Below are 15,252 nucleotides of genomic sequence, written 5' to 3'. Positions count from 1 at the left end.
CAAGCTACCCAGGGAGGTTGTGGCATCTCCATCCTTGGAGGTTTTTAAGACCTGGCAAGACAAAGCCTTGGCTGGGATGATATAGGTGGGGGTGTTCCTGCTTTGAGCAGGGGGTTAAGACTGGACAGCTCCCTAAGGTCCCTTCCAACCCTAATTTTCTATGATTCTGACTTCAGGGGAACCCCAAATACAAACACTTTTGTTCACATTGAATAGGACTTACTTGTTGAGTTAGGAACTAGTGAATTGTGTAGGTTCCCTTTTTTTTAACACTTAAATCCTTTGTAAATCACACTGCTTTAGAAAAGTGGTGCTCAATCTGCGGCCTGCAGAGCAGTGTCACTATTCTGGGGGCTCCCAAAGGGGCTGGAAATTTGGCAGTGAGGTAGCAGTGGCAGGGTTAATGCCAGCTCCTGTCCTGCCAAATTACTGGACCTGAAGGAGCCCCAGGGGATGGATGATAAAATCTGCATGTTAAACGGGGCTGGCATGTGACCGGATCTAGATCCATGGAGCCAGGCCAGCATACTGGCTTGCAAGTGCAGACCAAGCCCACATGAGATTTGGCCAGCAGACTGACCCTATGCCACTCAACCAGTTCACGGGGCAGGAAAGCTGGATACCCCTGCTTTAGAACATCTGCATGAAGTACATCAGACTTGTGTCAAAATGTCAACATGCAAAGAACAGATAAGGATTCCTGTTATTGGAGAAATAAGGGCTCAAAAAAAGCTTTTTGCTAGTGTTAGTCCATAATCTCCCCTCCCCCTGAACAAAAAGAAAAGCTACAGGGATCAGCTCATTTTCATTTCCCATTTGCATAAGAATCAAAAGTAGCATACACTTTAGCATTACCTTGTTACAACTCCATTTTCTGCCAGGATAAATGAAACCATGGGGTTTGCAGCTCGGATAAGGCTCTGCAGTTGTACAAGGAGTGGGTGTCTCTGTTCAGCAGTGTGACTTGTGAAGACTACATTGCTCACTAGTCCTGTAAGAGGAAATTGGGGAACAATTTAGTCAAGTCATCTGTACTGCTATGGAAAGCTATTACATATGATTGAGTTCTGTGTCAAGAACATTTTCCCCCCCATATACCAATCAATACATTTTGCATCTCAGCACATTAAGGACAGCTTAGCTTATTGAAAACAAGCAGCAGAGCACACGATTAAATTATGCGGAACAAAATCAACAAAAATAGAATTTACATTTATATTGCAAAACACAACTGAAAAAGGCAAACTAGGTTAGGGGCCCATTGTATCAAACTCTATAAAAACCGTAAAAAGGTATAGGCCCTGCATTTCAAAAACCTCTCAAAGGATGCAATAAGAAGTTGGAAAGAAAACAAAAGTGTGTATTTTGGACAAAAGAGCCTAAAATGTTGATCGTCACCGCACAAACCATTTTGTAATGCACTAAGCAAGAAAAGTATGCATATGAGCAAGCATTTACAGGATCATAGAGAAGTAGAGCTGGGTGGGACCTCATCAGGTCCTCTAGTTCAGCCCCTGCTCAAAGAAGCATCAGTCACGACTAAACCATCCCAGCCAAGTGCCTGTCCAACCTGCTCTTGAGTATTTCCAGGGATGGCGATTCCCCAACTTCTCTAGGTACCTGTTCCAGTGCTTTTCTGACTATCGCAGTGGTCAAGGTCTTCCTAAATCGCCGACCTGCATTTCCTCTGTTGCAGCTTGAGGCCATTGTTTCTAATCTTGTCCCCTCTGGTCACAGAAAACGCCCATCTCCATCCTCTCTAATTGCTCTTCAGGCATCTGAAGAATTATCAAATCCACCACCCCATGCCATTTAAGTTTTATCTTCTCCAGACTAAATAACCTTAGTAATTAGCCTTTCCTCAAAAATCTTACCTCCCTGGGCCTAAAAAATTTTTACTGCTCTGCCCTGGGCTCTCTCAAATCTTTCCACATCCTTTTTGAAGTGGGGGGCCCAAAACCAGGCACAGTACTCCATGCGAGGCCTCACCAGTGGTGCAGAGAGGAAGAATCACTTCCCTTGGTTTGCAAGCATCACTCCTGTTAATACAGCCCCACATATTGTTGACCTTTTTTGCAAAAAGAGCAGTGTTGGCTCATATTCAGCTTATCAGTACCAGGGTCTTTATTTCTGAACATGAAAATGCAGACAAAGTAGAATACAGCTATTAAAATAATCTGAAACGAGAAGTTTAGCGTTTGTTTTTAACTGGAGAGTAACCATAGGTGGACATAGCCATCTAAAATATAGCAATTAATGCTTCCAATGCTATCAGGGTATGAGTGGCACGACAGCACTTTTATACAGCCAAAAAGTGATGGACGATGACAATTTCTCATGTCCAACAAGTACTGGAAACAAAGCCACAACTTCACAATAATATTTTATCCTTGAAAATGTTGTAGTTGTGCTGATTAGTAGAAAAGGACCTGAAGGGACAATAAGGAAAAGGACCAACAAAGGAGTCAGCATGAATGTACAGAGGTCCTGTTCATGTCCTGTGCTACAAAAATTGTTCCTATTGTGTTAAAATGTTTAGTGTGACAATTACCTGTTATCTTCTGTAGATATATTACTCCTATACAAAAATGAGCATTTCAAAGCCAACGCGAGAGGCACCGAGTTGCTAGTGGTTTGAGTTTACAACTCACTTCTAATCTCGGCTTTGTATCCAACTTGGAAAGGCAAAGAAGTACTGACACTCAATACTTCAAATTTTTCCGATCAGTAAAACTGGGATATTTACCTTCCTTACAATGAATTAATAAGGCTTCGACTTGAATAGAGATCAAAGGATGCAAGGAATTACTGCTACTACCACTTAACTGAAGTAAAGAAAAAACCTTACTATCCTAATTAAAATGATGTCTGCCTAACTAATCCAGCAACCATACTCTACACAGCATTTGGATAAGGATAGCAGAATAGGACTGAGATAAGGTCCTCTCCTTTGCATTTTTCCATAGTAAAGGGAGCAACCACCTTGGGTCACATTTGCATCCTTCATGAAAGGCACCAAAGACATTTGGAAGCAAATGCTGTCTCGGCACCTTCAGGTCCACAATAGATAGTTTAAAGCTTTCAAAACAAGGTCATTAAAACAGGAGAAGTAAAATGATCCTTTGTCTCCCTTAATCTTTATCTCCCTGATACCCACTGCAAATATGAACAATAGTTTAACTGTAGATAGCATTAGTAACTCCTCGCCTGAATTCTGGATGAACAAGGAGCTATCCCCTGCTCCTTTCAGAGGCCTTAGGGCATGATGTCATTTACTCCCTGTAAAAGCAGCTGGTAGATTGCTTCAGAGTGATAAGATTATAGAATCACAGAAATTACGGGTTGGAAGGGACCCTGAAAGATCGGAGAGTCCAACCCCCTTGCTTTGGGCAGGAATACTGCTGAGATCATACCAAACTTCCTCTATTAAGGAAGCTGAGGACCAGGCTCAGCCTTTCCATTAACATCCAGGCTCCTTTCCACTAACACATTACAGCAATGCTCCTAGAAATAATTCTATAAGCACAATTTCAACTACTAAAAAGTCTTTAAGACAGACGACCAACAACCTTGGACATATGGGGTGCCTATACATGAGTGCGGAGGCAGCTCCAATGTGCTGTAATTAGAAAGCATTGGAGCAGACTCGATTAACTGAGTCTGCTGGAGTGTGGTAATTACTGTGCTCCAGCAGCCTCCTGTATCTTGTGTATCAGAGTCCCCATGCTTAAAAGCCGTGGCAGGGATGCTTGAACTAGAGCTCGTTGAATTTTCAAGCGCAGGGACACTGATGCACAAGATGTTGTGGCGCTTTAATTAGAGTGGCTCTCTGAACTGCTCTAATTAAAGCACTGCCCCCCTCACCATCACCCCGGAGCATGTACAAGAGTGCCCACAGAGGCATGAAAGAGCAGGAGTCTGAATACCGTGATTCCGGTAACTCAGAAGCCCTTAAAAGAATATGGTGCAGAGGTCAGCAACATATGGCCTGTGGGTTACATGTGGCCTGCAGAGCTCCAAAGCTTTGCCCATAACCATGCCTGCACCTGAACCAGGGACCTGAGCGGGGCTAGGCTGCACCTTGCCACTGCTGCTGACCTCCCTGGCCCCTAGATCCCACACCCCCCGAGGTTTCAAATAGTGCGGAGCTGTGTTAGGGCTCAGCAGCTGCAAGCTGTGTCTATGCTGCCGCCACTTCTCCCTCCCCGTTTCCCCCTCTCCGCCCCACGTTGGAGCTGGTGTGCAGAAGTGACAGCAGCAATGAAACAGCTTCCAGCTCCAAGGCAGCACACCACACTGCTTGCAAGCTGCACCTGCACCCCAGCCGAGGGTTGGGGGCTGGGAGAAGTGGCAGCAGCACAAGCGCAGCTCCTAGTTGCCTGGTCCTGGAAAGGGTGCAAGCAAAGCCCCCCACCACTGATGTGTCATGGAAACCACCCAGCCCACACTGGACTGAAGCCAGGTTGTTCCAGCCCGTGGCTTAAGAGCTTGCTGACCACTGGTATAGCACCTATCTCTGCCGAGTCAGGTGGAGATTTTGCTAAACAGGAGTCTCTTCCTTAGCAAACAACAGCCGGATGCCTTGTGGCTCTAAAAAAAAGCAAGCTACGACATTTAATTGATCACGACCAAATGAAAATGGAAGCTGATCAGTAAATGCAAAAACCAATTTAAACAAGAAAAGGAAAGAATGAAAGGGCCAATTTAATAAAAAGCTACTTCTAAGCACTGAGCTTTCCACAAGGCTTTGAGCGTTCCCAGCTATCTTTAATGTTAATCCTTACTGTCTATAGCTGAAATGTTAGACTCGGATAAAAACCCACTTGTAAAAGCAAGAGAAAAAGATTTTCTTCCTGGAAAGAAGATTCCAAAATGTATCTTTTGGTTTTGTGGTGAAGAGAGACATTAAAAGAAACCTTGCAAGATGACTAATTTCCTGAGACCAACTTGAGAGAAGCAGCAGTAGCAGATGCTGCAGTAAAAGTAACCTTGCCCCCTTCACATCCGTGAGGTTATGCTTTCATTCAGGTCTAACCCCATCACAGGGAGCTACGGAACAATTATTGTTCTCAACCAGAAGAGCCTTCCAGCATTTAAAATATAGAAGACGCCATTTTGTACCTGGCAAAGTAACAGGTACACCATGCAGACAAATTGCAGGTTTAATGGGAACCAGCTGTTGCTGCTGCAAATGCCTTCTAGAGGGAATCGGAGACAGCAGAGCCAACAAGCCTTGGGCACTGGAATTGTTTTTATGAAGGAGAAGAATGTATAATGGCATTCGGATGTGATCCCCCTACTCATTTCTCAAGGCATTTTGTGATCAATCATTTCCAATTATGTGACACAGGAATTCTTCCAGAAGGAAATGCTAATTCCTTATCTAAGGGAGGACGGAGCTGACCATGTAGGGCCCCTACTAAATCCAACACTATTTCTTCAGCATTAAGATAGGATTGTTGTGTCCCTAGCACAATCTGTAGCCTACTTCAGGTATTTTCCCTATGCTATGGGCACTAAACTGAGACCGAAGAGAGGGGACTTGCGCAACTGAACCCTTCGAGAAAAAGTAGCGGAAAGAAATTCTAAAATGTTAAAATTTAATTCAACATCATATCATTTGTACCCTTCAACAGTTCTTACGGTAACCTAAGAAACATCGACAGTTGTGGATGATAAAACTTGGACGGAGAGACTGGAGACAGATGAGCACGTACAGAGAAATTCAAACTTTAACAGGTAGATTCACGAGTTCATGTCTGTGAACCCAAATGAACTGAAATACCAGGTAAGACTAGACACACCAATAAGCACAGCGTAATTTCATGCTGCACATAATACTGGGTATCTACTTTAAAATATTTTCCTTCATTTGACTGGCGCCACCAGATGGATCAACTGCAAAATGCTTGCTATAAATTAACTTACAATTTTGATGGAAAAAAACTGTACGTTTACATCAGCGTTGTTTTAATTGACATAGCATATGCCGCTATTGTGCTATAAATATTTTATGTACAGAACTACCAAGAGGTCAAGGATTGAAAACAAAAGAGAGGAACAGAAAAAACAGTATCAAGGAAATCAGAAATTGGGTAAAAAGAAAAGTGGGAGGGAAGAAGTGTTGTCTCACACTCCTTGTTCACAGGCACCGATGGGTATGTAAGAACCATTTCTACCACAGTGGCTGTCTATGAAGTCCCACACAACTTTACGGAGCTACATGAAATTGTTTCTACTCTGTGAGTCCTGCAGACAATAATGTGCCAGACCTTTAGCCCTGTTTGCAAGTATTCACAAGATTGGGCCTTATTATCAAAAACAGGCAACTGGACATAAGGAGTGAGAAGGAAGACTGAGACAGGAAGGTAGTTAAGTGAAGATTGGAAATCCTTAAACCCAATGTTGCTCCCTAATGAGTCGGACCTTTCACTGCTTGAACTGCCCTCACTTCACTGCATTTCCAAGAGGGCTTGATTTTGTTTCCTTATTTGCAAACCAGTCTAAATGAAGTTAGCAGGAATGTGCTCAACCCGGGGAATAACTGTTAGGAAAGAAATAGCAAGGGAAGCTCACGTATGTTTATTGTACAACAATCATCCATCCTTTCCCACTCCCAGATATAGATAGACAATTTTATGCCATATTGATATCTGCTATTAAGAGATCCTCTGGTGCATCTCATCCATAGAGAAGAGACTGCCGTCTCCCCACACCTCTGCCCAAAAATAAAGCTGCAGCAGATCACAATTTAATGGTCTGACAGTAAGAGAAGACTGGGGGAATACATCGGAGAAAGACAGACGGGAGTCTATTTGGGCAATTTTAAAATGCTCATGCAAGGAAGAAACAAGAGAGGACCGCCTAAGGCTACATATAGTACTGACAGGTGCTGTGAAAGTTCCTCATTAGACTTCTCCCAATCCGTTTCTAGCCTGACCTGTTATTCAAGTCTTGTGGCTTTCCAAAGCAAGAACTGCCCATCATGTTAAATCGCATGTTGTTTCTGTAATGCAGATGCATATTCACTAAGTGCCGAGATTTGGAGGCTGTACCGCAGAACTGCAAGTCTAGGGCTAAAGGTTAATGTGTCATCTTCCTATGCCTACTGACCCCCCAAAACGGGAGCTTTTACAGCAAATTAAAAAAAAGGAACTGAGGTTACTGTTCATCACACTGATTAATATCGTTTCTCATTCCCCCCCGCCCCCCCCCGTCATATCCATCTGTCGCCTCAGCTTGGGACTTGTGTTGAAAGCTTTTTGTTCCATATTTATATAGACCTCGGCACAGTGGGGTCCCTACGTCCATGACTAGGGTTTGTATGTACTGAAGCAACACACCTATAAGTGTAGATGAGGAAGAGGGAGGTGGAACAGAGACATGCAATGGCCTAACATGGATAGAGGGCCTCAGGCAAAGATGGATCATAAAGGGAACTTGAACTTCAAGTGCTGTTCAGCTGGACTTTTCTTCTTAAAAACAGTATTAGAAAATCAGCACCTTCTCAGGAACACTGGATTTGCCATTCTGGAGGACAGCCCAGGTCCATCTACTTCAGTATCTCGTCTCCGACAGCAATTACTCATTTCCAAAGAAAGGGACAAGAGGCCAAGCATCAGGCAGCCCTGAGCTAATCTGGCACTCTCCAAAGAGGCTTTCATCTCCAGGGACTTATCTCTGAAATTCCTCTCCCTTCTGTATTGATATCACAACGTACGGGCAAAAGTACGCAGGAAGATCCCAGATAGTCTTAGGATGCTGACCAATTCTTGGCATTAATATCCTGTGGCAACGAGTTCCCAAGTCACAGAGAAGTTTTCCATTGACCACTTCTTAGTTTAATTAGTGACCCTTGCTCTTATGACAGACAATTTCTCCATACCACCCACTTAGTCTATTTTGAGGACTGTTTCAAACAGACCCAATTTAAAAATTCCTCTTCATAACAGAATTTCCTCCACATCCCTAATCACTTGTGTTGCTCCTTTGTGAACGTCCTTTAAATGTTACAAATGGGGTAAAACATCCTTTCTTATAATGGCATAAATACATAGTGCATTTTATGTTATTCACTATTCCATTCTCTCAGGGTTTGTTTCCTGATTATAGTCATCTCTTCTTAATTGCAGTTATTCAGAGGAGGGTTTTTTCTCTTAACTACTCCTTTCAGCACGACAACGCTAACGTATATGTCTTCTTTTCTGATATGGCGTAACAAGACTATCAAATTAAAGTGTCAAACAAGAGGTAAAGAATTTGTTCTTACAACTATAGCTACAACCCTAACAATGCCAAACTAACTGAGGGGAGGCATGACCAGGGACTCTTTCCTATCATAGATGAGGGGCAAGAATACCAGCTTTCTTATCTCCAGTTGACCATGCGGGGAAGGGGAAATTGTCTTTTCGCTTTTAAGGACAGTACTTTTCATCATAGCTGATTTGATCACATTGAACAAACACAAGAGTCTTCACCAGGATCCTACAGGAGGCAGTTTCCAATTTTACTCTTCCACTTGCAACTTAAATGACAATTTGCTCAATTATGCATGCGGAGACACGGCTACTCCTGTTGTAAAGGTACACTCTCACCTGTTCCGACTTCCTCCTGTGAACAGCAGGCTAAGGTACTAAGCACTTTGTTTCCAAGTCAGCAGATATGACCGAACATATCTAAAAATAGATCTCTCGAAAGCAGTGCCATTCTTATTTTGTCACTTCAGAGTAAAATGAGTTTTGTCATACTAAAAAGCAGTTTTCATTGAAATTATAGCTACAAGGGAACAAAACACTTCCATAAACTTTTTCAAGAATTCAGAGAACAGGAAGTGACTGTTACAGGAGATAACACAATTTCAATCCCTGTCTCTACATAGAGATGCCTCCCAGAAGCGAATTTTCATGTGGTAACACTTTCATTCAGCTCACTGAGCAATATGTAGCATGACACACAAACACAAAATCATAGAAAATGAGGGTTGAAGGGACCTCAGGTCACATCTAGTCCAACCCCCAACTCAAAGCAGGATCAGCCCCCACTACATCATCCCAGCCAAGGCTTTGTCTAGCCAGGTCTTAAAACCTCCAAGGATGGAGATGCTACCACCTCCCTGGGGAGCCTGTTCCAGTGCTTCACCACCCTCCTCGTTGTAATGTTTATTCTAATATCCAACCTCAACTTCCCTTGCTGCAGCTTGAGCCCATTGCTCCTTGTCCTGTCATCTGCCCCCACTGAGAACAGCCCAGCTCCATCTTCTTTGCAGCCCCCCTGCAGGGAGGTGAAGGCTGCTATTCGATCCCCCTCGGTCTTCTCTTCTGCAGACTCAATCAGCCCAGGTCCTGCTGCCTCTCCTCACCAGTCATGTCCCGCAGCACGTTAACCATTTTTATTGCCCTCCGCTGGACTCTCTCTAATGTGTCCACATCCTTTCTGTAGTGGGAGCCCCGTAACTGGACACAGGACTCCAGATGTGACCTCCCCAGTGCTGAATAGAGGGGAAAAATCACTGCCCTCGAACAGGTGGCAGCGCTCCTACCAGCGCAGCCCAGGATGCCGATAGCCTTCTTGGCAACAAGGGCACGCTGTTGACTTACATCCAGCTTACTGCCCACCGTCACCCCCAGGTCCTTTTCTGCAGAGCTGCTGCCCAGTCAGTCAGCCCCCAGCCTGTCCTGGCGCATGGGACTGTTCTGTCCTAAGTGCAGGACTTTGCACTTGTCCTTGTTGAACTACATGAGATTTCTTTTGTCCCAACCCTTCAATTTGCCAAGGTCACTCTGAATCCTAGCTTGACCCTCTAGCATATTTACTACTCCCCCAGTTTGGAGTCACCCAAAAACTTGCTGAAGGTGCACTCGATGCCATCTTCCAGATTGTTAATGAAGATATTGAACAAAACCAATCCCAGGACCAGCCCAGGGGGCACTCCACTTAATACCGGCTGCCAACTAGACAGCGAGACATTGATTATGATCACTACCCATTGAACCCAACGACACAGCCAGCTTTCTATCCACATTACAGCCCATTCATCAAACACGGACTCAGGCATTGTTACTTCTTATCTGAAACCTAAAGCTGTGCTATTCAGCATGAGGTTCTCAAGGGTGTTATAAAGAAAGTGGATTTCATTACAAATAAATGCAACCCCAGAGTTATGCCCTGCACTGAAATGTTTTAACTGGACCAACTGCTAAAGGAGGAAATGGGGGAACAGGGAAGATAGTATTCTGTCCTGCCTGCAAGTACAGGAGTCATGCAGATACGGATTGAAAGAGCCCCCCTACTGCATCAGAACAAAGAAAATAAGGGGAACCCCCTTAATTGTCCCACTGCCTGCTTCACCAGGTTATGAGGAAAGGACTGGGCCCATCTGAGCCAAGGTGGCTTGGACAGATGGCTCCACTTTCCCACACTGCTGTCCAGCAGAATGGAACTGGAAACCCAACCACTTGCAGCTTCTTGATTCCCCATCACACCCAAGATTATAGCAGCTAGGAGTCTACTCTACTGCATGTCAGACAGCAAAAAACCCATGGCCTGGGAGCATCTGAAATGCATTGCAGTCTAGCCATCCCTTCTCCCCAACACACCTCCCATGCTAGGCACTGGGGGAAGAGGCATAGGACTCCAGGCATGTGTGACCATTTTCTCCAGTACTGCAAAAGACTTTTGAAAAACACACGTGTTTGGTCTTCAGACTAAAGAACGCTGGAATCCAGTGATCCAGACAATGCTTTTAGGCCAAAGTATTTTGTTCTGCATTATTTGCGAAAGAAAAATGAAAGTATGTACCTTGTGAACACTGGTCCAGGAACTTAGGAAAAAGAAATCTAGAAAACAAAAAGAATTCGTGTTAACCTTAAGAAAGCAACCATATTACCTAGCTTTAGAGAGCTGAAGGCTTCCCAACTATTTGGGCACTGACAATGATTATACTTGACCTGCAGCCACCACCACTGAAACTCATTTTCCTATTTTCTTTCATGCTAGCAAAAGTCTTCTGGGTAATGTCTACCCAAGCACCTCTCCTTTCCTTTAGAAGCATTTGGACAATTTTTTTTTCTATGAAGCTTCCTGGCTTCACAGATTACTTCCCATTGTTCATCCTGGGGGCATCTACACATGAAATTAAGACGAAGCAATAAACTCTGGAGCTGTTTGAGCTAGAGTAAATTGCTCTCAGGAGCAGTGTCTACACTGCACCTGGGACAGCAGCAATTTGAGCCATGGCAGAGCAGGCCTGGGCTGGCAGGGGGCATCGGGGGTCAGCCCTGGGCTCCAGATGGCAGCAGAAAGGCTGGCTGAGGCACAAGGGTGCTGAACATGTGGAGCTGTGTGGCCAGGTGGCAGGCAGGAGTCTGGCCCTCACCTGGTCACCGTCTTCACGTGCGTTTCAGTGCAGTTAATTACTCCTCCCTAAGACAGCATTGTCCCCAAAAGTACAATCTTATGGGAGAATTAACTGGTTTACTGCGCCCCAATATCAGCGCATGTGTAGATGGTGATGCTTTACCATGGAGCTAATTAGTCTCCTCCACAGTAAAGTGCATGGGTAGATGCACCCCCTGTCTTGTACTGTACTATATTAATTAGCAAAGCGTTGGCATGTATTTTGAAAAGCTTAAGCAGCATGATCATGCCTTTAAAACCTCCTATGCTGTTTATGAGATGATACACGCCTTTGGTGTTCTTTACCTGTAGCTCAATACCCACACAAGCTTCTGGCATGGAGACATAAAAATACATCACTGCTGAAGTGACTGCTCAATGATCACACCTATAGCAACTCCAGTACAACAGATCTGGAACTAAAATAAATATTCCCCCTTTACCCTCCCCATTAGCTCCCATCATAAGACACTTGATATGACAACCTCAGAGTGTGATGTAGCTGAACAGCTACAGCGATGTACTTAAGAGACACCTTCCTGCTCCCTAACACAAGGTTCGAACTGAACACCACCCCACATCATCACCCTTTGGGCCTCTTTCGAGTGAAATGGCTGAAGTTTTGACACTCAAAGACTGAAACCATGAGGCCATTTAAGGTCTGCTTGATTTTGTACTTCTATAAGCTATTACCAGAAGGAACTTCAAAGCGAGACAGAAATAGCTGTGGCAGGGGCTGTGTCTTTTCCCCATCAACAGCTACTTCACACTTCAGAAGATAACCTGCAATCCCTTTGATCATAGGCCTAATGGAGTATTTTTAGTTATATCTATTTCTGGCTAACATTATCTACAGCAAATTGAAAAATTATAGGAAAGTCAAACTGGTATTTACTAAAATTCTGGAAGAGTTACATTTATTGTGTTTGGGTCCTTCAGTCTGCTTCCTGAGAACTGAAATGCCTTTTGTCTTTGTGTTACATACTTGCTTCTCCACTGAGACCAAAATGAAGCGGTATCTTTCTAATACAAGTCGTACCCCTTGCCCTCACTGAGCAAGTTGGCTGCATGAGATTTTGCTCTGGGGCCTTGAAAGGATAATCTTGTACCGGGCAAAATCTTTAGTTGCAAGCTGAAGACGCTAGCGAGCTATATTAAATAATGACAACCTCCTGCGCATTTTTTCTTTGAGGATCATAATTCTACCCACTCTCTACTTTTAAGAAAAGATATTAGATTAGTTGCAAGACAACCTATACTAAGATACCTGTTACAATAGTATACGGTGCACATATTAAGTCTGAAAAAAATCAGTTCTGTTCCCTAAAACAGCATCCCCTACAAAAACATTTTTAGCTACCTAAGATTTTTTTTTTTTCAGGTTCAGAAGTTGAGAGGAGGCATGCCAGAAGACTTCATGAAGAACGGCATTGCTCTATTCTAAGCGTTAGATATAGCCACTTTTCATAATCTAAGAAATCCAACCTTGAGATTTCTAGAATTTCCTTTCCCATCCTTCATCACATTAACCTTTAAAATTTAGGGCTAAGATCCAAAAAACATTTCACATCTTGAGTCTGTAATGTCTTTGTTAAACTTACAGTTCTAAAAAATAAGCTGCAATTAAAGCATAAATCTAACTGAAATAAAAAGGCATGACTTGGCAACAAGAAATATAAAAAAATGCTGGAGAAGCACTGAAGTGTTTTAAATGTACTGTAAAATTAAGTAGAATAGGATTGATTTTACCTTTAATTTTTAAAATAATCCATGGAGGCCAACCTTAATTTCTTTCCAAGAGCAAACTTTTTAAAGTGATTTTTGCATTTCCAATGAATGGTTTCAATGTTAAAGAGGTGTTTTACATGCAGATACGTTAGCATAGTGAAATATAAATTAAAAAAAAAAGAAAAGAAACATTTACCCTGATTACCACAACACATACAAGCCAGCTCATGAGCTGTGCATAAGCAATACAAAGCCCAGGCAAAGGTCTCCTGCGACAGAATGGACCACAAGCTATTTGCACACTTGAAATCCCAAGTAATACAAATGATAAAAAATGTACCTATGCTCCATATAGCAGCTAAGAGGTTCCACGCAAGTATTAATTGTCCCAATGATGAAAGAGGACTTCACCTCAGGATCAGGGTGAGTCTGCAGGGCCTGTACAACATCAATCACATCTGTATATCTGCAAAGAGAAAGCAGCAAAGAGATGTTTTTTCATATTTCAGTTGGGTCACAAGTCAACGGCCCATCAAGGTAAATGACAGAGTCCTAAGAAACTGTCTGTCGTACAAGTCAGCGCGTGGAAAATATCAGACTTTAAAATACATATGCACAGAAAATAAGCATCGTTAAAAATCAGATTACTCATTGCTATTGTGAAATGCACTACTCTAAACTTGCTGCAGTGTTGGTTGTAGCCGTGTTGGTCTAAAGACATAGGCAGGTAAGGTTCTTTGAGTCGACGTGATATCTTTTAATGGTCTAATAAAAAATATCACATCGACTCAAAGAACATTGCCCTCCTATAAACTTAAAATTTTTGCTTCCCAAAAGCACAGAAATGTGGATGGTAGGAATAAAGTAGCGTGATAACAGCTGCAAGCATTACATCCACAAGGTAGCTGAAGAGTTAAAAGAGGCGCTAGGTTTGATCTATGCCCAAATTGTTACGTTTCAAGAGCAAAAAGGGGAAAATAGAAAAATCAAAGACCAACACGAATATCTGACATTTTGTGCAAGTGGCATTTCAATGTAAACATTCAACTGTAATAATATTTCTCTACTATGCTTTTAACTCTAAAAAGACTGCCACTTTGTGCTACTGCAGTTGGCAACAAAGCCGAAGGAGTCTTTGGATCCATGGCTTCGGTGGCATTTGGTGGCTGGGGGCTCTGCCTGCACTGCAGCACAGCTGGGCACCCCGCTGCCTCTTTGGAGGTGGCTGGGCCCTAGCACCTTCCCACCTCATGAGCTGGGTCACTGCTGGAAAATATTGCTGACCCTGTGCTAGTGTATGAGAATCAAAGCTAATACAGACCAAACTGAGCTTTGGTTTCAAGTGGCAAATTCTTTCATCGCTAAATACTTTATTGGGATAAAAATGAAAAAAAGAACATTGACTTATTTTGTGACCCTGGACTCTTAGAAGAACTAAACTCGTGCAGATTTTTTCCAAGGTTTGCTATGAGATAACTGAAGAGCTCTAGTGGTAAAAACAAAGCTGCAATAGGTTTCTTTACAAGGAAGCTCCCCACAGAGGCAAACAGTAGCTGAACTGGTGGTCACGCAAGAGGGAATTTCTATATTGAGATTACATTAATTACATTTTTGGATTTTTCTCCCCATCCCCCTTCATAAGGTTTCATCCATTTACAATCTAAACTGGAAAATGTACTTAATGTTTAAAAGAAAGATGGTTAAAGTAGTCTCCTTTCACTTTCCAAGTAGAAACTTAAAGAAGTAGGGTCAAAATAAGATTAGCCTGAGCGACTGTCAGCAGGATGAGCTGTGCTGACGAAGCTGTCAACTTTCAGAAACGCACGTGAAAAAGAGATCCTATACCTCAGGGTCAAGAACCAATAGATCCCCTCCAACCCATACCATATACCTAAGGACACTTGCTTTGTGGCTACTTAAAATCCCCTCTTCAATTTGTATTTATCAGAAAAAACTGAAATGAAAAAAAAAGAAAAAATCAAATAATGATAGACTTGCCTTCATTTTTGAGAGGCTTTTTTTTTTGGCAGACTGAACTTTTGAAAATGCAAGCTATAGGAAATATTAAGCTACAATTCAAAGTGCAAAAACAACTTGCCTGACTTGCATTTAAAATTCCAGAAATAAGTT

The 15,252-nt window shown here is 42.9% G+C and overlaps 1 protein-coding gene across 1 annotated transcript in view; it reads right to left on the bottom strand.

Moving 5' to 3' along the window:
* The window catches only part of DNAAF9 (dynein axonemal assembly factor 9), a 126,727-nt gene that overhangs the window by 17,559 nt on the left and 93,916 nt on the right, over positions 1-15,252 (bottom strand). Inside the window, exons 28-30 of the mRNA XM_014597122.3 lie at positions 13,463-13,588; positions 10,798-10,835; positions 856-991 (exon numbers count right to left, since the gene is read on the bottom strand). Of these exons, the coding sequence (XP_014452608.1) occupies positions 856-991; positions 10,798-10,835; positions 13,463-13,588 (300 nt within the window). The remainder of the gene's footprint in view (positions 1-855; positions 992-10,797; positions 10,836-13,462; positions 13,589-15,252) is intronic.

The sequence above is a fragment of the Alligator mississippiensis genome, chromosome 2, assembly GCF_030867095.1.
Source record: "Alligator mississippiensis isolate rAllMis1 chromosome 2, rAllMis1, whole genome shotgun sequence".
Lineage (NCBI taxonomy): Eukaryota > Metazoa > Chordata > Crocodylia > Alligatoridae > Alligator > Alligator mississippiensis.
The sequence above is the reverse complement of the archived record's forward strand: the minus strand, read 5'-3'. Positions and strand labels throughout refer to the sequence as shown.